The sequence below is a fragment of the Tinamus guttatus genome, unplaced genomic scaffold (assembly GCF_059628265.1).
Source record: "Tinamus guttatus ecotype Peru unplaced genomic scaffold, ASM5962826v1 Tinamus_guttatus_pri_ptg000580l, whole genome shotgun sequence".
Classification (NCBI taxonomy): Eukaryota; Metazoa; Chordata; class Aves; order Tinamiformes; family Tinamidae; genus Tinamus; species Tinamus guttatus.
The window spans coordinates 1,723,115-1,749,450 of record NW_028289114.1 but is presented as its reverse complement, the minus strand read 5'-3'; the positions used below and the strand labels follow the sequence as shown (position 1 = coordinate 1,749,450).

The 26,336-nt window shown below is 41.4% G+C and overlaps 1 protein-coding gene across 1 annotated transcript in view; it reads left to right on the top strand.

The window, feature by feature from the left end:
• The first annotated feature begins 540 nt into the window (after positions 1-540).
• FGD5 (FYVE, RhoGEF and PH domain containing 5) overlaps positions 541-26,336 on the top strand; it is an 82,136-nt gene continuing 56,340 nt past the window's right edge. The window contains exon 1 of the mRNA XM_010221394.2: positions 541-3,419. Coding sequence (XP_010219696.2) covers positions 541-3,419 — 2,879 coding nt within the window. The remainder of the gene's footprint in view (positions 3,420-26,336) is intronic.

The following is a 26,336-nucleotide window of genomic DNA, read 5'->3' as shown; positions in this document are numbered from 1 at the left end:
TGTCAATGGAACTTTTTTTTTTTTTTTTTCTTTCGAGGGGGAGGGGCTTCTGCTCAGTAAATCCTGTAAATTACATACTGAATTAAAAAACACTCCTATGAAAGGTTATATTGTGTTATGAGAGAACAGATACTACAGCTAGAAAGCATTTCTTCTTGCTTCAGTAAACCACTTCAACACTCTTGACTCCGAGTGTTTATACTTAGCTCAGGGCTAAGTACAGATTTCTGGGGCAGGTTCCAAGGGGCTCTCCTGTCGCTAGGCCTGCTGAGTGTCAGAGATGATGCCCATATCATGGCATATACCCTTGGCCCTTCAGCTATATATCTTTATCTTTCCCAGAGTACTTGGGCTACATCTGCTTCAGTCCACTTATAACCTTAAACCATATGCCCTGGAATAGCTACAGCACCACACGGAAGCACAGTGCACATGGTCCGTGCTCCTCTCTCCATTTGTTTTCTTTTCAGAGCTACAGTATCTTTCACTGACAGGTCAGCTGTGCTGTATACTCTGGTATAAGAAACTGTGATAACTAACATGTCTTTCTGTTTTTTTCTAGAAATCACAAAGCCACCACTAGCACCTAAACCAAAGATTATTGGTGATCTTTCTCCAGTAGCTGTCTCCAAATTTTCTCCTTTGCTGCCAAGATCTGACATTCTTCATAACACAAATTCTACGTCTAGGGGTCCCAAACCACCTATTGCTCCCAAACCAAAACTCTCAGTTAACACCGAGGGCAAATCCAGTGCTTATACCAGCAATAACTTAAATCAGTTCTCAAATGGGAAACTGGGATGTCCTGATGGAGAAATGTATGAAGGAGATCAATATAATGACGAGTGCCCAGATTCTGAGGCGGATAATGCAGTTCCTGAAGCACAGCTGACTAGCAAAGACTATGACTTGGAACATGACCATGATCAGACCCTAGACTCCTCAGCGGAGAATGTAGTCTTGGAAATTCCAGAAACGGCGCGGGAGGAAGAGGATATCAACATTGTTAATGATGAGGACACTGGCAACCTAGAAAGTACCGAATCTGACCATGACCCTTCAGATACTGCTGAACTGAGGGATCCAGACTCAGAAGAGTCAATCGGAGACTGTGACCAGTCCAAAATACTTTGTGAGGCCTCAGATGCCTCTGATGTGGATAATAATGCTTCCAAAAATGCAGATGAAGATGTAAATGACTGCAGTAAAATAAAAAACAATTTGGAGGAATCTTTTAATAGTCTGCAACTGGCTAAGAATTATAGCTATTGTAAAACTGACAATGATCATATTTTGAATAAAGATAAGGATGCGATGGATGATACCTGTGAAGATAATCTAACGAGAAAGTCTCTGCCTGAGACTTCAGAAGAGGAAGACAGGTGTCCCGCACATGATGGTGATCACGGTGTGCAAGAACAGCTTGATTCGAACATGGAAGAAGTGTTGGAAGATGATGGCTGCGAGGGCTGTAACACGCTGCCCAAGGAGGCCCATGAAGAAACAGCTCCCATCCTGGAACTGACTGAAAATGAACCCAGCACTGAAGATGGTTTGGGAGACTCCATCCATCCAGCTGCAGCTGAAAAGGAGGAATCAGACTCAGACAACCACACTGACACAAACACAGAACATGCTAGTCATGGCTGCCACATCACTGAGAGGACAGGCACAGAGGAGACATCAGAAGCAGCCTGTGAAGCAAGCAAAGACTTTGAGAAAGAAGAGGAAGAAACCGGGATTGCAGAGAGTATTCATAGTGGTTGTCAAATTACTCCTTTTGAGAATGAATGTGGTGAGGAAATACCCCAGGAGCGCTCAGAGGAGAACCCACAAACCCAAAGGACCTCTCTAGATGAAGACGACCACACTAATGATCCAGGGATGGAGTCAGAGCTGGGAAATGTGCTCATTGAAGACCATAGTGAAAATATTGTGGAAACCTCTATGACAGATTTACAGCTCCTTGAAGACAATAAGGTGGAAAAAAACAGCCCCAGCAGAAGTGTCCTAGCTCCACCTGAACAGGTTCAATTTAAGGAAGAGTTAGCAGTCTGTGAGAAAGGCAAAATGAACGCAGAATGTGAGAACAAACATGTCTTGCATGAAGCTTTAGCAGTCCCTGAAGTGGTAATTGAGCCTGAACAATCAGAGGAAAGAGAAATTAACAGTGATTCTCTAGATGACCCTTATGTGCTTCCTGCAGAAAATGAAATCCCTCATGATGGACCAACTGATATAAGAGCCGATCACAGTCAAAAGGATGACTTAAGTATGGATGATGAAAACAATTCGCTGCCCATTGATCGGAAAAGCATCGTCACTAGGACCCGATCCCTATCTGGGAAAATGCCAGGTTATGTGCCAGAAACAGTTCCAGAAGAAACTGGGCCTGAAACTGATTTGCCATCTCCTCACAATGGCTCTGGGACTAAAGATTTAAGCAGTAATTTATTGTCAGTGGAAGGAAAACCAATGGAAGTAAATAGGGCACTATCAACCATGTCAAGATGCTTTGCTTTATATCCTCGATCTTACTCTGTTGAAGGGAGAGAGATGCCTGTCTCCATTTACAAAGAAAGTGATGGCTGTGTACTGGATGAAGGTAGAATAAAAAGGACAGAAGATAACTTGTCTTTACCTTGCGTCCTTGGTTCCTCAGGTAGTTTTTCCCAGAGAAATCACCTTTCATCAGGCGGTTTATCTACCCCATCCTCAGTTGTTGATATACCACCTCCTTTTGAACTCGCCTGCATCACCAAAAAGCCAATCACTAAAAGCTCCCCTTCACTTTTGATAGAAAATGAGTCACCCGATAAGTATTCCAAGAAAAAGAAATCTTCCTTTAAGAGGTTCCTCACTCTAAAATTCAAGAAAAAAAATGAAAATAAAGTTCATGTGGATGTTAATGTTTCATCTTCGAGGTCCTCATCAGAGTCCAGCTATCATGGACCTTCAAGACTGATGGAGCTGGACAGGAGGAGCCTAAGTAGTTCACCTCAGCTAAAATCACATGCAGGGAAGCTCCGTATGTCTGAGTCTCCCTCAGCTGTTCTATTCTATAAGGATGGTAAGAGAAAAGGAACGCCCAAGTCCTTCAGCAGGAGTGTGTCAAGAGTGGAGTCCTTTGAAGACCGGTCCAGACCTCCTTTCATGCCACTCCCATTAACAAAACCTAGGTCCATTTCTTTTCCCAACGCTGACACTTCCGACTATGAAAACATTCCAGCTATGAGCTCTGACTATGAAAATATACAAATTCCTCCTCGAAGACCCACAAGAGCAGGAACTTTTACCGAGTTTTTTGAAGATCCCAGCAGGGCATTATCTGTTGCTAATGAGAATGATGGCTATGTGGATATGAGCAGCTTCACTGGCTTTGAGAATAAGCACCAAACCACAGACCAGGAAACAGAAAGGTACTGTAACAAATTATTATGTAAGACCTGCTAGCCTTAGTCAAAGGCCTAGCTGATCCCATGCTAGGTATCACAGACAGATCCTTCATGTTCCTTACCTTATCCCCCTACAAGGAAAGGCTTACAAGAAGGCATGGAAGAATACAAGATAAGTCTTTATCAGTGGGAAAAAAAAAAAAAAGATTCCAAATTAACATGTAGAGAAATCTTTACCTTATAAATGCATACTAACAAATTCAGTGTAACTGGATCCTATGTTTAGCAGATACAAGGCAAAGGGCATTTAAAAAATTTGGTTTACTCAACGTATCTAATTTTTGTGGCTTTTATTTTGTTTTCTTTGTCCTTCGATAAGTAATGTTTCTGACTTCTTAATTGAATGAAAGGAGAGCCCATTTGCCTGGAAGGTACCTGCATTATCTGCTTCATTTCATTTCCATCAATTTCTCTAAGGAACTATGTATACGTATAATTTATCCTTCAAAGTACTGCAATTAAGTACAGACCAGAAAATCCCAAACCACGAACTAATCGAATTAGACAATTACTTTTAAAATTTGCTTTAAAGCCTATTATTATGAACCTTTGACAGAGCTGCTGATTTCTGAATGAAGAGCTTTGTCTGAAATTACATGCATTGTTAACATTAATGATATAATCTCTCATCTGCATTCTATTAGGTTATTCACAAACAAGAAAATGTTTTCATAGTTAAACTGGAGCAATGCACTCAAGAATCTTAAGTTAACATTCCATGATTACATTCCTATCGTTGGGTTACAGCATACAATCAGGGGAGCACAAATATGTAAATAAGAGTAGTGTTTTCATTAAATTCATGTTAAACAGGTAGTGGAAAAAAAAGGCACAAGGTAAACAAATGGAAAGGAATTACTTCAGTATAGTCAGATTTTACTAGAGCGGTGTGAGAAAGCTAAGTCTTCCAAGCAAAGTTTTCATGTTCGTTTTCATACTTTCTTCTCTTATGGAGATCTAACACACCTGTTTGTTTGCAACATTTATTTTTCCTGGTCCTCTCTCCTGTCAGTGTGAATGGAACAAACCATGGGCCTTTCACATATCCCTCCTTGATACCTGATGAAAGAGCGGTTCTTTAATGCCTCTGAATGGGGCTCCAAACTGCTTCTGAGATAAGAGACACACACAGTGCTCTGCCTTTCTGAGAGAAGCAGGAATTGGGAGCAGTGTGGTGAAAGATGTTATGCCAATGCTTAAGCTGCTGATCCAAACACGCCTGTGGTGTAGCTCTCTGCAGATGTTGGGCTGCCTGTGATGTTGGGAACCTGAGCACTTACTGATGCTGGCACCCAGTGGAGTACAACGTAGCTTCGCAACACGCACATATCTGCAGCAGTGCTTGTCTTAAGTCACATTCCTTTCAACAGCTCATGTTGTGCCCAACATACTGACGTTTGCTCTTGGAAAAATTGGCCAGTTCTTTGCGCCCATGAAACACCGCCCATTTTGGGTCATTCTCGAAGAACCAAGTTAAAAATACTAAAACTACGTAAATTGCTATGACTTGGGCCCATTTATGAACTTCCTGTGGAAGCCTGTTGTTTCAAAGGGAGAGCCAATGCAAACTGGTTCAGGAAGTCTCAAGGTCAAGGCATGAACATAACTTTTCAGGCTGCTGCTTGTTATGCATGCAGTTCCTGCTGTTAGAGAGAAGTAGGGGCTGGTCTCCCTTGAACAGCCCCTTTACCAAGACACATGGGCAGACAGGAAGAGCAGAAGGCAGGCAGCAATGTTCCTATGTCTCTTCTGTAGAGATAGCTATTATTTGTAGTATTTGATTAGCGTGTTTTGGACAAAGATCTGTCTGACAAGCTTTGATGAAATATAAATGACTAATACATATCCAGTGGCATAACACACTTAAAGAAAGAATGTATGTTCTAATCTCAAAGCAAGGCAATTCAGACAAGTACATGTAACTCCAATGTCTTCAAACTTCAGCCTGCTTATATCCTGAAGCTTATTTCCAACCACATGAAATACGAGTGTGTTGGATTAAACTTTGTAACCCATGAGTTTTGAGCCCATGACCTTCTCTTTGGAACATGCACCTGCAGAGCACCAGTATTTAGCATCTGCTCCTTGCTCGTGGTATTGTTACATTTTTTTATGTATGGCCTCTAACAAACCTTTTATTACATTTCAGAAAACAGAATCAGAAAGTGTTATGAAATATTGTAATAATCCAGTATGTGTGACTAGGGAAAAGCATGACATGGAAGAGGGAAGAAATATTATAGAAATTGACAGATGAGAAGATTTAGTGTTTAATCTTCTTGCTTGAAAAGATTGTGTGGAGTAGATTTAAACCAATATTTTCTAATTAGAAGCAATCAAGTTTATAGAAAAAGGCCAATAATGAAAGTGTGCTAGAAATATATCTCAAATTACATTATCACCTCAGGATAAAATTGGAAATATTGTCCCTTGAAGGACAGTTACTGTATAGCCCCCGATCAAGCTATGTAGTATTAATAATTAAACTCTAATTCAGGTATACAACAATATAGGTTATCATTAGCCTTTCTTCACAGCATAGAATGAATGGGACTTAAGTGGAATTGGCCAAAGGGCCCTGGCCTTTCCCCAGTCTGAAGAGCCTGAGTCAGACTTGACTTTTGTTTGTTTTTGAAAAGTCACTTTCTAGCCCTTTTTCTTTGAAGAAGAGCACTTTGAGGTGCTGCTCTTCAAACATAAACCAACTGCTCAGGTTGAAAGCAGCCAACAGCCCAGCTCATGGACAGTACACTGTAAGCTATGGCATCACCTTGGCCCTCAGCAACTGTAAACATCAGCAACTCCACCAAAGTTACTGACTAGATTTTAACCAAATGGAAGTCACTTAGAATTAACTAAAATATGTTTGTACCCGTCTCAAAGAAGAGCTTTTGTAATCCGACTCTGGGGACACACTAGTTTTCAACAACCTTCAGACTATCAACTTAAAACAGTGATAAAAATCCTGGGGATGGGAAGGGAGATACCTCAAACACACTGTATTAAGCCTACTGTGGTTCTATGTCCTGTGCTTTCAGAAGAAACAGAGAGAGGCTTTTTATCAAAGTACAGATAAGGCAGCATAATATGTGTGTTGTAAGAACTGCATTTCCATTTTTTGCTTTCTACTTAAGAGTTCATAATTTGGCTTTACTGTGTTTGCAAAGTCTGAATCCTTCTTTCTGCTAACATGCTCAAAATGAAAGGAGCTAAGGAGAAGAGAGGAATAAAAAGAGGCTATCTGCAACTCCATAAACTGATCCCACTGAGCTCAGAATTCATGAGAAACAGGCTGAAAGCTCGTACTACTGTCCACCTGTACATGTGTGTATGTACATTCTGGTGCTCTGTGCAATTACACCATGGTTCATGGTACTTCCTGAAGGGTCTCCAGGATTGCAATCTCATGCCTGTAAGCTACTCCCAAGGCTCCTTCCTGCTTTCCACTGCTCTTCAAGATACATGGCACCTATCAGATAGCTGTCAGCTTTGGTATAATAAGGAAAGCAGATCAGCTTCCCAGTAGCCAGTTCCTCTGTAAATGTGCTTCGTTCCCAAATATCCTCACAGAAAGGAAGGAGAAAATGTCTTTAGCAGAAAGCCAAGAAAGTAACATGGCTTAGTGTTAAGCAAGTGGGACCTTGCCTTTGATTTGGCCAGTTTCGAGTAGGAACATGCATGAGCTCAGGAACAGATACAGCAGTGTTAAGAGTCTAAAGCGGCAGCACTAAAGATGCTTCACGGGTCAGCAGCTACATTAGAGGCTTTGCAAGCAAAGATCTTTTCACATAGCCACAGTTATGTTGGGCTTGTGCCAGGCCCAGCCACAAGCCTATGTGATCTTAGACAGATTCTAAAATCTATTCAAAAATGAGATTATAGTTACATAGCACTACAGCCAATGCCTGTGGCTGATGGATGGGAGAGAATGCAAAGCCCCAACCTTAAAATGGATAAAAAACAGGGGGTGAACAGTCACATCTTCCTCTGACAGATAATTAATTTATACCATTAGAGTGAATCAGAGTGAATTTCCCCCCAAATGGATCGTGTTTGTAACCAATAAAATCAAGGCATTGTATCCTCAGCTTTTTTTGCCCTCCAACAGAGGTATATATGTTATATAAGATAAAATCACCTACACTTCCAAGGCATAGTGTAGTATCTAAGCACATCGTATGAAGGATAAGATGAAAGTCTAGAGATAACAACAAGTGTAATGGAAGCCTCAGTATAAACGGTCTGCACATGAAAATAGCAAAGAATAAGAATGGATCATCATTTCTTTTCCTACTTAAAATAGCGTATACTAGAAATATACTAGATCTCTCATCTTATAATACCAAATCACTTTAATTCATACAGCCTCAAGGAAATTCATACTGTTTTTCTGCATGTAAAAGACTAGCAAGTTTCCAAATAGAAAGGGGGTGCTTAATAAACCCTTTACAGCAATATTGCTGGGATTGGCAAAATGGTAACATGTCAGAGTTGCTCAGATACTTTAGGTAGGGACAGATGGGCAAGAAAGTGTACATGATTATTTAGGAGAAATTCTTATAAGGTTAATAACAGTGAATGATTTGAGGGAAAAATTAATGAAAGGATCTATCAGCTCTTTATCAAATACTTACAATGAATTCATCTCATTCCTTTATCTGCATCACTAACCTTTAAATATCAGACAAGCACCCGTTGAACTGAGCGTGCCAGTAAGGTGACAACCTACAAGACTCTCATTTTATGACCAGAATAGGGCAGCACAACTTAGAAGCTTGATGTATACAAGGGCAAATGCACATGTTCAGGATTTTGCTTTTATTGATGTCCAGCAGAATAAGCAAAAATTAATCATACATGTAATTGCACCCAATAAAGCAAGGTGAAACTGAGGATGCTATCTCTGATTGCTTTAAATTAGCTGAATAAATAGGATTTTCTTCATTGGTTTCATCTCACCATTCTCTTCTTCTTCTTTTTTTTTTTTAAACTAGCTAAGCCATAATTTTTAAAATAGGTCAAATACACGGAGCACAGAGTTTATCCCCAAACATGGTAAGATTGAAGACTGTATGAGTGTCTGCTTTCAAATGTATGCAGTAAATCACGGCTTTTGTACATCATCTTCATTGCAGAAAGCTTTTGGGGAACAGCATTTGTAAGCTGCGGCTTCCATTTTCAGCCTGTCATTTAAGAAATTGTAGCCATAATTGTGGTTCAGAAAACAAGTCTTTTCTTTCAGTTAGAAAAGAAACCAAAACTGCTTCTGAGAGCATGGTTTGTTTTACTGCCGCTTGCAATTCATACTCTTAAACTCATTCCCAGAATATAAGAGAGATGGGAAGGTTTCTGTGAAAGTAGGATGAGTCCAATCATACAATCATCACTTTGGCAGAATGTAATTCCTGATCAGAAGAGGAGCACTGCTCCTTAATGAAGTCTGAGCAAGTAGCACAAGCAGGCAGAGCAGTGATTTAGTATTTGAAGGGGATGGTGAGAATCAAAACAGTAATGACAGCATTCTGAGCAGCTATGAGAAATCAAGCTGGTGTAGTGCATCAGCTGAGCAAAGAGAATGGGAAACCGAAACACCCAAAGGCTTTCACTGCTTGCATAAATGCAGTAGCAGCAATGGGTAAAGCTGCAGTGCCTGACTGCACACATCACAGATGTAGCCTGGCCCCTCTGCAGGTAATTGATGCAGCTGAGCCATGGCTCCAAGGCAGCCACAAGGCTACATGTGTTTTTGCCTTGACAAAGAGCAAATGAAAGGGAAGAATTTTAGATGGAGAGGCAGAAAAGCCGCTAGGCTCTTCCAGGAGGTAGAGGCACAAGAAAGCCATGCAGCTTGTTACCCAAAAAGCAGTCCTTTGCCCTTCAATATGCTTGCTCTCCTGCTGCACACGTAAGTACTATTCTCAATGAGAACTTTGTCTAGATGACAAAACTGACTCATGTTGTTTTTTCTGTTGTCCCAGCTGCAGCAGGGCTGACAGAGGAAATCCAACATGGACCTCTATTTTCAACACTGTTCAAGTTGTCTTTGACCCTATTGCTGTATATAATAATAGCAATATTAATACAGAGCACCTTATGCTATTTTACTCCACATATGGAGTAAGAGCAAGTTAATCCCAAATTATACCTGGAGACAAGCTAACACTTAAGCATAGCAGCTTCTAAAACTACTGGATTGGAGAGCAAGGTTAAGTCTTGATCTACAGATTCAGCCTCAATTCAAGTATGTTTTTTGTGAGAGAGGTTTCCATAGTGTAGGTCCACTCTTTGCTCTCTCAGAGAAACAAATTCAGATGCTGATTTTACCCAGTTCCTAGTTCTGTATCCCCCAAATCCCTGCTATATGCCTACACCAACCTAATATACAACCATAGTGCTAATGAACAACTTTAAAGGAAGGATAATGCCCCCTTTTTTTAGGTCAAGAGCCTCTCAGGGCTGCTGCTGATGTTATTTAGGGACAGAGAGACAGCACAGATAGGGCCTATTAATGAGGCTCAGGCTATTAAAAAAAAAAAAAGAGTTTGTGAGGGATTCTGAAGACAGTTGTTAAGACAAATATAGAGGTTTGGGTTATTTGGCTTTTTAATATATGTAATTTTCAATGATACATACATAAATCTACACATCACTTCAATTTGCAGGACCCATGTGGTCTCCCTCTCCTCCAAGCATTACCGAGGGCATTTCCTGAATGAAAGACTGCACATCGCAGTACTGCATCCTCTCCAGAATGCACTCCTTCATGATAGGAAGTATATCTCCTATAGCATTATAAATGCAATAGTGCTCTCCTTTTCTTTGTCTTGTTACAAATCTAACACAGTACTTCATGGTTCTTGTGTAAGTTATTTATAATGTACCGTGAATTTTTAATTATCCTGCATTATTATCCAGAATTTTTAATCAATCCTGCTTTTACAGGACCCAAGGGGTTTAATGTAAAGCTGTCTTAATACTGCCTGTTAGTGACACATAACAATTTTATCTTAATGAACCAACTAAAGTTAGTGGATGATCAACATGCTCAAGACACATTGTCTGTTTTGCCAGAATTCCCTTAAAAGAGCTAATGAAGAGACTTTCACTGGAGTAACTAGGTGGATTAGTTATATGATATATCGTCAAAGGCCTAGAGAAGCAGATTGAGAACTATCACTGATGAACACTGTTGGGTGGTCTGTCAGTCTCATCCTATACCTGTTTTACCCTATCAGTTATCAGTTTGGTTATCAGGGATGTCCTCAAACTTCTCTTATATCTCAAAAGAAAGACTGAGCCACTGGGACAACTGCTAATTTCTTAGATCTTTACTCGGCAGTCTTTATCAAATCATTCTCAGCTGTCTCAAAGCAAATGCCTGTTCAGTTTGTTAGAAGGTTGTCCTTGTGTCTTGAATACATATAGCCAAGCTTGGGCTCAAAACTCAGGTCTTACCCACCACATATGCCTGATGGGCCATCTGGGCAGGTGGATCTATTCACAAATAGCTATTTTGATATCTGTACTTGAAGTTCCTCAGTCAGGTTTGTTGAACTTCATATTTCACGTATCAGACTGTATTTTTAGACCCATTGGATAGAAGAGCTCAGACAGGTCTCTTGCTTAGCACATGCATCTTTGGAAGTATTGGACTGCATATAATATAATTACATCCTTAAAATCAGATCTTCTGATTCTTAAATCGGTATGGGCAATATGTGAGTTAGGTTGCAGAACTGTACACTTCAAAACCTATCCTATATTTCTAACTAGTGCCAGTACCTTAAAAACATCAGGGTCAAGCTGCAGGGTCAAGGCTGACCATTTACAAAAACAGCCCTCAGGACTGAAGGACATTTTCGTCAGTAACAAGAAAGGGTGTGTAATCTGTACAGGCTCCTTCACGGCTCTGGCAACACGAACAGCTGGAGTAATTTTGGCAGTGTGAGAGAGGAGATTGCTGAGGACTCACTCCAGTCAAAAACAGTTTTGTTTGTTTTTAAAATGGAGTATTACTATTGTCATCCTGACAAGTTTCTTTCTGATTACAACTTCACTGCGTTTTTCTCCTGGTTTGTTCCCAGATCAGGCTACAGAGTTTAGAAAGCACCTGACCCTGCTACACAGCAAAATGCCAACTCCCCTTCAACCTCACAGACCTCCAAGGCAACATGGTATTGATTATGTTGAACTTGCTGTATTTTCCGTGGAAAGTACGGATAAAGAACTGTCAATAAAACCAAAATAGAACATAAAAACTCTGGTGCAAGTTTTAGAGACTAGGTTACATTGCCAAAAATAAACAAAGGAAGAATAATGAGCAACAAGCTGCTGTCTCCTATCTATGATATGTACCATGTCATCAGACAGTTGCTTTTTGTGATACATATCATCTTTTTGCTAATTTATCCAGAGGCCATAGTCAGAATAAAGCATTCTCTGGGAGCACATATCTGTTCTGACAAATTTTAAGGGTGCTTCCTACATGTTGTAGTCAAAGATACACTCCCCCATTTGCCCAGATCTGTTTTCATCCCAGATTTTTTATTAGTAAGGAGCATTCCAGCAAATGAATTTTGATTCCAGTTTAGTTTTCTGTTTGCTTTCCACTAACACTATTTCCAAGCTGGCATCCTTCTTGGAGTTTTTATTTGTATTATCTCTCAACAATTATGCCAAGTTGGAACATCTAAGAGGATTATGATGAGACAGATACATTCCCAGCTTAAAGGATCATGTTTGCCTAATTGATACCTAATCTGTTTTCCCACATCTCAGTCCAGACTAGACTCCAGAATCAACAGTGTAGTCCCAGCAGGACTATGACTTTCAGGACTAAGGTACAGCATAGCTGCTGTATTTTACAAGCCTAAAGACATGAAGGAAAGGGACTAGATACTCTAGATCTATGTAGTGTAGTCAAAATTCTCCTTTTGTAGGCACAAAATACATCTAAACACAGACTCTTAAGGCTTAAAAGCTGCTTAGTGTGCTCCTATGAGCAGAATGTATTTTCAAAGCTGATTCTACAAACACTGAGCATTTCCAGAAAAAGCCCACTCTGTGCTATGGATATGCCTTTGTTCTGCCTAGCAGTCTCACAATCAGCAGCTCTCGTTCTCGTGGGGGACGTCAATCTACCAGATGTTTGTTGGAAATACAATACAGCAGACAGGAAACAGGAGGTCTGTGGTGTGCGTGAAGATAAACTTTCTATCACAGCTGGTAAGTGAGCCTACAAGGAGAGGAGCCCTGCTGGACCTGCTTTTTGTCACCAGAGAAGAACTGGTGGGAGATATGGTGATTGGAGGCTGTCTTGGGCATAGTGACCATGAAATGACCTCAATTCTCAGTGAAACTGCTACGTTGAACTTCCGGAGGGCAGACTTTGGGCTGTTTAGGACATTGGTTGGGAGAGCCCTTGGGAGACAGTGCTGAAGAATAAAGGGGTCCAGGAAGGCTGGGCTTTTCTCAAGAAGGAAATCTTAAATGCGCAGGAGCCACCCGTGCCCGTGTGCCAAAAGATGAGACAGAGGAGAATAAGACCAGGCTGGCTGAATAGGGAACTATGACTGAGACTCTGGGGAAAAAAAAGAAGAGTTTACCACCTTTGGCAGAAGGGGCAGGCAATTCAGGAAGAGTGTAAGGCAGTTACTAGGGTACGTAGGGAGGAAATTAGAGAGGTGAAAGCTCAGATGGAACTCAAGCTGGCCACTGCCGTAAAAGACAACAAAAAGTGTTTCTACAAATACATTAACAAGGGGGCCATGGAGAGGGCCAAGGAGAATCTCTACCCTTTATTGAATATGACAGGGAACATTGTCACCAAGCATAAGGATAAGTCTGAGGTACTTAATGCCTTCTTTGCCTCAGTCTTTAACACCCAGATCAGTTCACCTCAATGTATTTGGCCCCCAGAGCTGGAAAATGCCTACAGAGTGCAGAATAAATCCCCCATAATCCAGGAAGAAACAGTTCACCTAGTGAAATCCAGCTCTGTTTCACTGGGTTTTTACCTGTTTCACTGCCAGATGCCATCTATGCTGTGACAAGAGGATAATCAGCCAATTCAGAGAAACCTGGCATGATGATAAGTAGGCATTTTCCTTTTTACCTTTTGTCACTTGAAAAATATGCCGTGTTTCGACACTATGCAACAGATAGCTACACTGTCTGAGAAGGGAGAAGAGTTTCACAGCACAAATTGGTGAAGGCTGTCACTAACAAGCACTCGCGGCTTCATCTCACCCACTTCAAGTGTTCAAACACTGCTGGAGTCAGACTAGCAAAAAGTAACGAGAGATGGAGAACAACAGTGCATTGGGGACTTAGCAAGGAAAGAAGAAAAGCAGAGGAAGAGCTATGCTGACACTTTAGAAAAAGCTTTGTCAGTGTTGCTGGATGGAAGAGCTCTGAGTGCCTGTGAAACTAATGATTTAATGAAACTAAAAGCTCTGCAGCGGCAAAATATACAACATATATAAGCTGCTCTGAGGAGTCTATAAGGGCAGAGCTGCCTTAATAACTTATTACGTATCATCAGCCGCACTATTGTACCTTCTGGCATTGCGGGCTGTTGGGTGTGGTGCAGCTGAGCATCAACCCTTGCTAGTTCATTGCCAGGTCATCTCTGGGGAGGAAGTGTTCCCTGTTTACAGGAAATACAGGACAAGGGCTGGAGGGCCAAACAAAGCACAAGCTGAGGCTGCCGTTGCTGACCGCCCCCTCAATGCATCTAGGAGAGTGAGGTGGGCGTGTGCCACTAGTCCAAGGCCCAAGGACACAGTGTTTTGTTTTCAGGTATGTCTAGCTTTTACTGATGCTTTGTTTTTCCTAGTGGTTTGAAGCCTCAGGATTGGGGAGGGGAACAGTGCTTGCAGTTAGCAGGGTACCCCAGAGTCTCCGTGTATGAGAGGGAAACACTGGATTAGCTGTGCCGGTTTCTGCTGGTGGCTCAAAGGAGGGGCAGACTGATGTGCACACCATTTGAGCACATCTGGGACATGGCTGGTGAAATGTCACTGTGCCACTGACAGGTTTTCCTTTATCCCTCCTCCTTTTACAATGCCCAAGGAGGTGTGGCAGAGGACATGCCCTGAGATGGAGCCCACACCCGCTGAGGGCTGCTTGCTGCCTGCCCTCCCTTCCAGGGCTAGACCTGTACCAGCACTGTGCCCCTGAGCACTCTCAGGCGGGTGCTGAAGGTGGAAGGGTTTTTACCATTCAAACCTGGTGCATCTGACCAAAACTGCCTTCCTCCCACACATATGATGTGTCACACCGGGGTTAGAAAGCACAAAATGCAATTGGAGAAGCTTGTGGCAAGTGAAAAACTTATTTCTGACCTCCGCAGGCAAAGAGATGATGTTTCAGAATATGAAATGGGATTATCTCAGTGTTACCTTGCCTTGCCTATGTATGTTCATAGCAGACCGTTTTTCCCCTGTCCTCTTCACACTTCATCCATCTTGATGGTCTGCTGTAACAGGGAATTGATTGACAAAGTATATGCTGTACCAATGGGCATTTCATTTTATTGTCTTTAAAGGCATTTGGACTTTTATTACCTGCAATAATGAGTCTTCCTTTTTCAGACTGAATTCCAAAAATCATATACAAATGGGGCAAAAATAAGAAGAAATAAACAGCTTTAATGGAACACAGTCATTCTGCACCCCATCACTTGTCCCATTACTGTCAGTGCATTGAGCTTATAGTATTTTAAAGTTTCACAATAGAGAAGTCACTGTCTGAGAAAGACATATTTTGAACCAATAGTACTAACTTCTGGGCACAGGACTTGAGAATACAGCCAGAGATGTAGAAAATAGTTTAATTCAATCAGTTTGTATCAATGATACAGGAGCAATTGATTTTTTCTGTCAGTGGGCTGAGAGAATCTATGTGCAGGCTTTGCAGAACCCAACTGTGTCCAGTGAGATTCTGATCTCCCTCCCACATCCAGAACCTTATTTCTAGTTAAGAGCTAGAACTCCTATGACAGAACGGGCAGAAAAGGCAAGGGCTGGATTTGTAGATGTAAGGTTATGGTAGCAAACAATTTATTTGTCATTTATAAACAGAGGATATCTGTTTCTGAGTTGAGGGGCCAAAGCAGCGCTTGGTTGATTTCAGGGTGCTTATATTCAGAGGGACTTACCCTCGGTTGAAAGAATATTTTCCAGGGCTGTCACCAACTAATGCAGAAAAAAATTTAAGTAATTATTCACCTTAAGTAGAGGCCCTTTGTAACCACACATCTTTTTCAGGAAACATCAATTTTGTCAAGGAATAAATCAATCAAAGGCCAAACTGTCCTTTAGCCCTTCAAGTATGTTGGCAATATAAAGTTGCATCATCCAACTTGCACTTTCAACAGGCTAACAAAAAAAAAGGGAGAGGGATCTCTAGAAAAATGGGTTGTCTTTGTGTCCTTTTTTTTTTTTCCAATCCTAAGAAACATAATGTCAAATGATCCTCTCTGTTGCTCTGCACTGGTAGCAACCAGTGATTTAGAGTGAAAGAGGGCAGGACAGAATCTGTTGAAAGTTGTAATTAACTGAATGCAGCCATGATGGTCAAAAACTGAGCGTACCCTGCAGGCTGTTTCTGGGAATCATTAAGCATGGTATCCTTTGGCTGACCTCTGCGTATTATTAGCTAGGAGCGTCCTTTTCACTGTATATACCTCACAGAGACAAGTTATGGGTTGAGTCCAAGTATGACCAAAATAAAAGTTTCCTTAAGTACTGCATCTCTTCATACTGGTCTTTAGACTGAGAGTATGTCCACACCAATCTCCAAAAAGAACCAATTTATTCCGAAGAGGACAAGTCACCCTAGTGGTGTGGGTGGTGCTCTATGCTCCTCTCACCCTCCTTCTCCAGCAACCGCATTCTGTAACACTGAAATGCAATTTTAGGAGAAACTCAGAGTCCCTGTGCTGCTGAAGGGGAGTCATGAAAATGAAGGAGGCGCTCAAAGGCTGGGACAGGAGGAGTTGGAAGCTGTTACCTGTGGTATCACAATTGCTTTGCCCTGGAGATAGGTCCGGTCACAACAGTCTTCCACTGCTTTTGCTCCCTTCCATGTGGTTTATGCCAGGGGAACACTGGGCCTAAAATGGCAGGACATCTCAACCCTAAAGAAATGCTCTCTGCTTCAGGGAGGTGCTGAATTTTTCTAGCCTGGCCAACAATTTCCAGTACACTTAGAGGTCAGGTTCATACACAAGGCAGAGATACCCAGCAAATGTGTCCCAGTGCACATGAGTATAGCTTATAGATGCTGTCTGTCCTGGATCTACTACAGCGGCATGGCACTTGAAGGAGCATCTTCTGCTCTGTACCTTGTAACAGCCAATATTAACAGAGCGTTATAAATCTCTTCTACTTTGATAACCATATACTTTAGAGATGTCTAGGGAGTTAGTTCATGGAGAAGATATGTGTTCCACAAGTACCATTAAGTGTAACTTAGAGCCCCAGGGATACATTAATGGGACACCTTATGGGACAGAACTCTCCCTTTTCCCCTCATGATCACATGGAACAAAGACTATGAAGCAAAAAGCAAGTGAGATGAATGGACCCTTCTTAGGAAACGAATCACTTGATGTAAAGATTCATTAAGTGCAATTTGTAAGCAATCTGATCCAAGCTAGTGAATAGAAATTACATAACCTAGTGGAAGTGGCATGGCCTGAAGCATAGGAATGCAGATTTCCATCAATTAGATATTTGCTTGTTTGGGTTTTTTTGCACTTGAGGCAGCTGGAGACTTCAAACAAGGAATCGGGACCTCAGTTGTATGTGTGGCCAGGAGATTAACAAGGACATTTGTCTTGTGTAGGCATATAAAAATATGATCTTCCTAGGATGTGAACTACTGCTCTTATTATAACTATCTTGACTGTGTTGGTTTGCTGCAGTTAAATATCCAAATTAAATTCTTACATCTCACTAATGCTGACTGACTTAAGGTTTAAAAACCCTAAAGAACTGATTTACTTGTTGATGAGGAAAGGGGGGACGGGGCAGAATTTGCAAGAAGATCTTTTGAAGGATAGCTGCAGAAATTATGAAAAAAAATGCAGTATCTCTTTCAGAACTGCACAATTAAGCTAGGCAAAACACAATACTTGTCAGTCTCAATCACATTTTATGATCTCTCACACCTGCTGCTTTTACACTCAAAAGCTCCTTCAGTTTCCATACACACTCCATGGGACTCATCCCAACCTGCAGTGTGGAGGGGCTATAGATACCTCTCATCTTAGCAAAGTAGTCACAGCTATTACAGTCATCAGTTCAGTTGCCCCTCTGTTGATGGCTTCTACCTCCTCAAACCTGCTCAGTCCACAGATCCTTTTCCTCTGAGGTCAAATACAAATTCTCACAGAAGAAAAAGAGCGTATAGTCCCCCAAACTTTTTAGCAGATGTACCAATCCCTGTTCACAAGTGAAGGGTATACAGGCAGCCAGTAAGACTGCATGCACCTTCTCCCTACTGTAATTATGATGCAAGTGGTGCTAAATGTCTTTTGTTGCACTTCCTCCTCCTGTGCTGATTCAGTCAGTTTAAGGTTAGATTGTCCCAGAAGGCCCACTGCTTCCTCTCTTGTGCTGACTAACTCTTGAAATGATTACAGGCAATTGCTGGAGGAGCAGCAGAAAATGTGTCTGCAATCTGTTCTCATTCAGCCGTATCATTTCTATTAGCAAGAGAACTAGTTGAGGATTACAGTATCTATTGAGACACTATCAGCTGTGAAACTGTTTCTCTTCTTCTCTACACCCATATTTTTAATCACTTTCCACTGCATTAAAGTTCACCACTTGCAATAAGTTTTACTTAGCAGCGCTTTTAATGAGCTAAAGTATCATTTAACAGAATAAAGAAGCACGTCTTCTATTGCAGAGGCTTTGAAATTTTGTGACTGATATTCGTTTTTTATATATATAATTAGGTATGTGATATATATAAAAATTATATAATTATTATGGTTCATTTTCAAAAAAAAAAAACCTTAGCCTTCTGCCAGAGGTACTTCAAGGTAAATAATTTGGCATAAGTATATTTAGATATACTTAGTGGATAGTCAATAAGTGGACTAAGTCACACTTAGTGTCAGGGTCCACCTGAATTTTGATGGAACAATCAGGTGGTAGCGGAGCTGAGAAACACTGCAGCACTGGTACCTCAGGCTGCAGCAGTTTCCATGCAGCAGCTCAGGCTCCAGGCAAGACTAAAAGTCAGTTGCTAATCAGCTATGAAGTAGTGGCCTTGTCCAGCTTGATCAAGATTCCAGAGAGAAAGTAAACGAAATAGGAAGTGACTGAGACAACATCTAGTCATTTGCTGTGTTCCAGGTTTACGTAGGGGAATACATTTAGTACTTTAAGACATTGAGACTTGATGGTAGGGCAGGTAACTGCAGCTGTGACAATGCCTGCAGCTCTATCTGTTCACACTGAACTCCTCCCAAACACTTCCACTTTTTTCTCAAAGTGGGACTCACTACTAAATCTGGCCTGGATCCCTGGCTGCAATAGCCAATTAGGCATCTGGAGGTAATTTCCCCCAGTCATTCATGTCAGTGGGTTTTATCATTTCTAGACCAATTTCTAGAGCAGTATAAGGAATTGTATGCATTTTCTTACCAGGTACGGGTCAAAACACCTTCTACAGAAACCCTCCAAAGCTCTGCTTCACTTTGTAACTTAAGAGTTGTTAATGAGTTCTTGGCCTTAACCGGACTTCCTAATAATGACACTGACCTTTGCAGAAGACACTTGATCACGAAGGTACTGCACTGGAGTTTCAGAGTCAGCTCTGTCCATACGCCTTCCCAGCAAAGCTGCAGCCCTCACTGCTCAGGCTTTCAAGGCTGGGACGAGGGGGAGGGAAGTCAAGGAAGTGACCAGATCCTGTGGAAAGGAAAAAAAAAACAACAAAATTGGATGCCTGAAAAAATATACACCAATTGGCAAACAGGCTAGATGTGTGCTAGTACAGGTCCCTCTCCCTTAAAAGCACATTTAAATTCATGGTGTAATTAAGTAGTATAAGATTGGAGGACTTGGGAGCTGTGGAAAGGCTGTTTTTCAGGTACCTGCAGGTCAAACGTTTACTCACTGAGGCATCCACCTCAGCTCCTACCATTCAGACTGGACATGGTACTTTCAACATTTCTACTGGAATATCAGGAATGATCAGCTCGGAGGTTCCTGTATCTAATGCAGTATTTCTACTGATCTACAGAGATTTTTCAAACTATCTCTCTCAGCAAAGTGCACAGGGGACATGGAATATAGATGTTAATTACTGGATGAAGAATATGATGACCCAAATCTATCACTTAAATCCTCATGTAGAAGGAAGCACACCATAGTTTGTGCTAAAGAAGTTACAAATACTGTAGAGAAGACAGACCTGGTGTAACAGCATGTCTTAACAATTAGGCATTCCTAGCACCTGGGGAGTTAACTACCTGATTCCTGAGTTTGTAAACATCAGGAAGTGAAAGCCTCAACACCACCTCCACCTGTTACTTCATGACTCTCTGTTATTTGATCAAGCTACAAGTAATTCAAGTATGATGCTTAAGTACACCAAGATGTTTCTGTAACCGAAGGAAGGCTGTTTTAAGTCAAGAAGTCAAGTCATTCTCCCAGCTGCTTTATTAAGGTGCCTGAGAGACATATACACAGATGAACCAGCATTTGAAAGCAGTGGCATCTGACTAGGGCTGTCTGGGTGTGTTTGATGCGGAGAGCTGGCAGCAGGGAGAATGGCCCATGCTGGTTATGTGGGTATGACTAGGAGCCAGGCTCCAGAAACTTATTGACGTCTTGATAATTGCAGCTCCTCAGTGTTGCCGTGTGTAAGAAATCGTGCATTAATCAGAGGCTTCACTAGTCATGACAAAAGCTCAGGGCTTTCTTACTTGGGAGTGCAGCTAGACGCAACTTGATACTAATGGACTCTAGTGGTTCACCAAAGCGAATTTCTAGGAGACTGCAGCTGCCCTGAGAACCCATGTTCTGCAAGTTCAACAACTGCCCCAAAAGCCAGTAATGAGAATAGTGCTCAACTGTAATCAGACTGAGGAAGTGCTCCCTTACTCTACAGCACAGAAAAGATGTGCTGTATCTTCTCAGAGCGCCCAAAAATATACAGCATTTCGTTCAGTGCAATGACTTACATGAAACACACATGTAGATTGGGAGGAAATAATAAATGGAGAGTAAATATTAATCATCTATAGCTTTGGATGTAGTATTTTCAGAGTTCCCACATTATGCTAACAAAATATATAATTAAGAGATATCAGAATGCATTTGGATCCCAATGAAGAGAGAGATTCTTGTATATCTAAGACAGCTGAGTATTATACTGGATTCAGCTTGAAAAGGTATGTGAGCCAAAGCTGTTTCAAGAACAGCTTCAGAGCACAGATGGAAAGACCTATCATCTGAAGTGGTTTCTAAATTTTCTGCACCTGAACATTAGGACAACATTCGCTACCTTTACTTTACACCGTAACAAGTGAAATCTCCTAACTAACCACAAGAATACAGCTGAGAAGTTCAGCGTAATACTAGCTAAACACACGTACAGCAGTTAGCTCTGTGCTGCCAGGCACTGAACAGAATTGGAGTTCAATGGGCTTTTAGTGCCTAACTGCCTTAGATACTTTATAGATACCATATGCATTTTGTTATTACCAGTATAGAATCAGCATCAATGTCTTGCATGTGCCTTTTTTTCCCTATATCTCTGTAACATACTTTTGAAAAGCTGAACAAACTCTGGGAATTCTAACAGGATGTATGTTGGGCTGACTGATGTTTCTCTAACAACTTAAATGAGCTTACATGATTTGTCTGAGAAAACACTGTCCAATTCAGCATGAGAGTCTGAACATAACTCCCAGATATTTTCCTAGGGTGACTTCACTGAGCTCTGCAGAGAACTGTCATGAGATAATATAATCTGACACTTCTGATTTCCATTCTTGGTTCATGAGATCATTTGCACCCATCAAGTCACTCTTCTTTTGTAGCCTGTAATAACATCTTACAGCTTCTCAATCTTTCACTCAAAAGCATGTTAGAAACTCACAGGCATAGATCACACAATTCCTCAAATTAAGTCTCCTCCAGAGTAGAACAGCTGCTGTTTTAATTCAGTGTCTCTGCATACCCTTACAGAAAACCGGTGCTTGTCTCAGTTTGTCTGCATTTTTAAGTTTGTGCTCTAATAAAATGTCAGGGGGAACTAGTGAGTGCCAGCTCTGTAGGGTTTGTGCCCCGGACACGCATCCTGCAGAAAACAGGCTGACAATCCCTGTCCTGTCTGACAGAGCTCACTAGTTGTGTTACTCTGGGCTAGAGCTTGCAATTTAATTCTGTGGATCTGCTGGGCTTTACTGCAGCTTTCCAATGCTGATTACTGTTTGTCCACGGACGGGTTATTCTTCGTCAAGTCACACCACAAGGTTTTGCAGATACCTAACACCAAGGAGGCCAGAGAATCAACGGAGAGTCAACTGCTTTAGAAAAACTGCAGTGCATGAAGCTGGCTGTGAATAGTTCCTTAGAATTAGAGATGGACTCTTATCATTATCAGTGATTACATCTCATTAATCTGAGTGACTTTCTTATCTTAGTAAGCAGCTAATTTTTCTATCCTCAAATACCCAGTCAGAAAGTTCTGACTTAGCAGTGGCAGTTTACCTGTATCAACAGCAAGCTACCTAATCTATTGGCAAGTGCCAGGACATGTCCGCACATGGACACTGAGGCATCTTTCATAAGATGCACAGCAGCTTTTTCTAAGATAAATGACTAATAGGAAGAGTTCAAGCACTATGAGTCATACAGGGCACTTGCCCTAGGTTACAATTATTCTCTATACCTTCCTTTTATACAAACTTCCCCAAATCTGCTGTGTCTCAGAAGGTCTTTGCCTTTCCCTTTCCCTCCCATCACCTGACAGTGGTATTAGCAGAAACCAAGCTTCCCTGAGGGATTCTTCCATTGTGACCAGTTCGTGGGCACAGTATGTGACTCTAAAATAGAGGATTTTTAAAGGAGCACAGAAGTGCTAAGTATAAAATGGATAAAAATACATAAATTCAGCAAAGTATATTCAAGTATCAAGAAAGCTGTACTACCAGGTGGTACTGGGTGCTCTAAGCTCTATGACAATACAGAACAATCTCCCAAAAGTGAAGGTCTGAGTGCTGCTGGAGTGGCTGGAAAGGCTCAGGATACAATGAATAGTAGAAACTTGCCTGCATCCTTACCAAGGGCAAATGAGAGACCCATATCATCTTGTCTGAGTACCAACTTAGTGTTTCCCTATAAAAACAAGCCAGTGCCACAGTACTGCAGCCCTCCTGAAATGAAGCCCATGCAACACATAGACAATACTGCAAGATTTGCTACTGTACTGCCATTAATAGCTAGTTTACATTAACATAATGCAGTCATCCACCTTTGAAAATGAGTGGGCAACCCTGCTCCACATCTGCTGGAACAAACAATTACAAACTGCAGAAATGCAGAGAAGAAGAGGAGACTGGCTAAACTGCTAAAAAGCCTCCAGGGCTGTTCTGTACCTGCCTTGCTCTTGCTTTCAGTTGTGCTGAGTTAGCTTCTGAGCTCAGAGCCATGCCACACCACAGACTTCTGCTGCTTCTAGCTCATCTGCTTCAATGTCAGCAATGTATGCAGAAGAAAGAAGACAGTGCAGTATGTCCATTTTTTGCAGGTGGAACAGGTTAAGCAGTAGGATCCAATACAGCTGGTATGATCAGCAAGTATGAACTATCTGCCCTCGTAGCACCCATTGACTCACAAAGATCCTCTATCGCCACCGCTTCCCTGACTGCAAAGCTTTTGATTTTTTCCTCTCCTCCAGAGAGGAACATGATTGGTAGACAATCCTTCAATCCCATTTCCTTTTCTCTCTTCTTCACTCCCTGACAGTAAAGTATCTAAACATCTGCTGTGGGAAAACCAGCAATGGGTAGTAAGACCTGTATAATTAGGGGACTTCGAATGCAGTTTAACTGGCTATGGTTACAGTTACATGCTTGTCTCCATGATCCAGGTAAAGAAATGAAAGATTCACTGCACTGCTTGCCTTTGTTCCTTAGCGTAGGAGCAAAAGGAGTCATAATCTTGACCCAGTCCTTAAATTGTTGAACTGGACAGGTCAGAACATTTTCAACCACTTTGCCCTATAAAAGCATGTATTTATTTTGTTCCTTATTCCAGCAGATATCTAAACATCCTCTGACATAGTGAAAACAATCTTAACACTATAAACTATTTACAGTAACAAATACATTGCAGATTTGGGGCTTAATAGCACATTGGTGGAATTCAAACTCAGGCCTGAATGTGGCTTCTTAGATAGAAACTAAAAGAAGACCTGCCTATTCTCTGGAAGCCAGAGCCAGATTAGGAGGGTCACTTTATAACACATCTCAGCACATCAGCAGGGAATTGCAGTAATGATTTCATAAGACATTGTCCTCTTTCTCTTGGCTGCAGTGGAGTCACTGTGACACAGGAGCTCGGGAACTCTTATGAATGAAAGGGCAAACCCAGAAGTCCTATGGCACACACATGCCCTTTGATTATGCAGTTCTGGGAGCCAAATTAATGGAAGCATTTCCATGTGGGATGAAGGGATGAGGAGGTGGAGAGAAGAAAGTTCAAGTGATGATGTCTTGTTTTCACAGAAAATAGTTGGGACTGGTTTGAGTTTTGCCAGATCTCAGATTTTACTCAGATCTTTGTTCCGTTTCACTGCAGTCATCAAGGTTCAAGAGTTTTGAGCAAAATGTTCCCATTCAGTTCCTTCTCCAGCAAGCTAGAACAATCTGGCAGCCCAGAAAGGCATTTCTCCCTTCTACCCCATCACATATGTTGAGATATCATGATGTGGAAGTGCTGAGTTTCTGAGAAACCAGTGTTAGCTAGCAGGAAACCAAAGCTGTAATCTAGGTGCTGTCTTGAGCAGGCAGAACCCATATGGCAGGGATTGGTTCTCCCCTCTATCATATGAAATGGAAGAATATGGCTAAATTAAATACCAGTCATGGTCACAGCAGGTCTACGGGTATGCATCTTAGCTGGATAATGCAGTATACAACCTACCTGGATAAAGTAGCAGAGTGTTTTAAAGAGACAGTAGTCTTCCAATTCATGAAAAACTTGTGTCTGAACCAGAAATGATTCTGATCTTGAGTGGGGTTATTAATGTGGATATATCTGTGATACCGGTCTCTTCCATAAACAACTGGCTGCTACGCACAAGTCTAAAGTTTATCATGTTGAGAGACAAGGATTTGGACTTAAACATTGAAACCAAGTAAACTGAATGAGTGTGTTGCCAATTGATGTTTGTTTTGGCTTTATAAGGCTTAGGAATATATTGACAAAATTGGGACTGCAGATCAAGCAAATTTTGGACAGATCCAGACCACATTTATCTTTGGAAGAAAGCAATAAAAGGAGTTGTTCATGATGCAGGCGTAAACCCTTTGATTTAATGTATTGTAGATCTGAGATATGGATAAGGTCATTTCTGCCCTGAAATATCCTTGAACTCCTGTCTGATCAACCTACTATTATAATGGCAATTGAATTTTTTACTACAAACCAGTGTTGCAATATGCCACCTTTATGGGACAATTTATTTCATCACCTTGTCATGAAGACCACAAAAATTATCGCAGTCATTTCTATATCAATGTTCAGTGGTCAGCTTTTCCAGAAAAAGAATAATGCAAAAAATCATTTCACTAGGCAATTAGCACCCCATGACTTCATATCATGGCAGCAGCATTCCTATCAAATACAACTTTAAGTGGGAAGAGAATGACTGAGTGTGTTATCTGTGCACATGTGAAAGACAGTTGCATCAGACCTTCTATGTTTAGAAAAAAACATCTACAAGAGCAGTGTTTAGAAAAACCCTACTTTTGATTTTCACATAAGTTTCTTACATGTCGTATTATGTATGGTCTAGGAAACAGGACACAGGAACTGCTATGCAGACAGAAAAGTCATTCAAAAGGCAATTATTCTCTGGGTTTTAAACCCATCTGCTGTCTGAATTCTGCCAAAGGAATATTAAAAGCACTTATTTCTGTGTTACTGTCTTGTTATTCATTTCTTTAACCCAGTTTCTCAGCTTTTTTCATTGTTCCTCATAAGGTTCTGTCTGCTTAGAATTCTTGAGTTGCACAAGTAATCCTCTGCAAAAAGAACAGCTCTTGACCAACATAAATAGCCAGGGGCAAATATGAATGGTTACAGAAGGAATGCACTTATAATTGTGCCCAGAATATTTACAAAAACAGAAAATAATATTTTATTCACATCTCCCTCCCTCCTCATTCAGCAGCTACTTCTAAATCACTTTTCATTTCAGTCTGCGCAGCTCACTGTGCAATCACTGTGTAGATCATAGAATCATAGAATCATAGAATGCTTAGGGTTGGAAGGGACCTCTAGAGATCATCTAGTCCAACCCCTGCACACGCAGGGTCACCTAGAGCACGTGGCACAGGACTGCGTCCAAGCGGGTTTTGAAGATCTCCAGAGAAGGAGACTCCACAACCTCTCTGGGCAGCCTGTTCCAGTGCTCTGTCACCCTCACTGTTAAGAAATTTCTCCTTAAGTTCCTATGGAATTTTTGATGTTTCAGTTTCCGGCCGTTTCCTCTAGTTCTGTTGGTGGCCACCACTGAAAAGAGACCAGCACCATCCTCTGCACTCCCTCCCTTGAGGTACTTCTAGACACTGCTCAGGTCCCCTCTCAACCTTCTCTTCTCCAGGCTGAACAGGCCCAGCTCCCT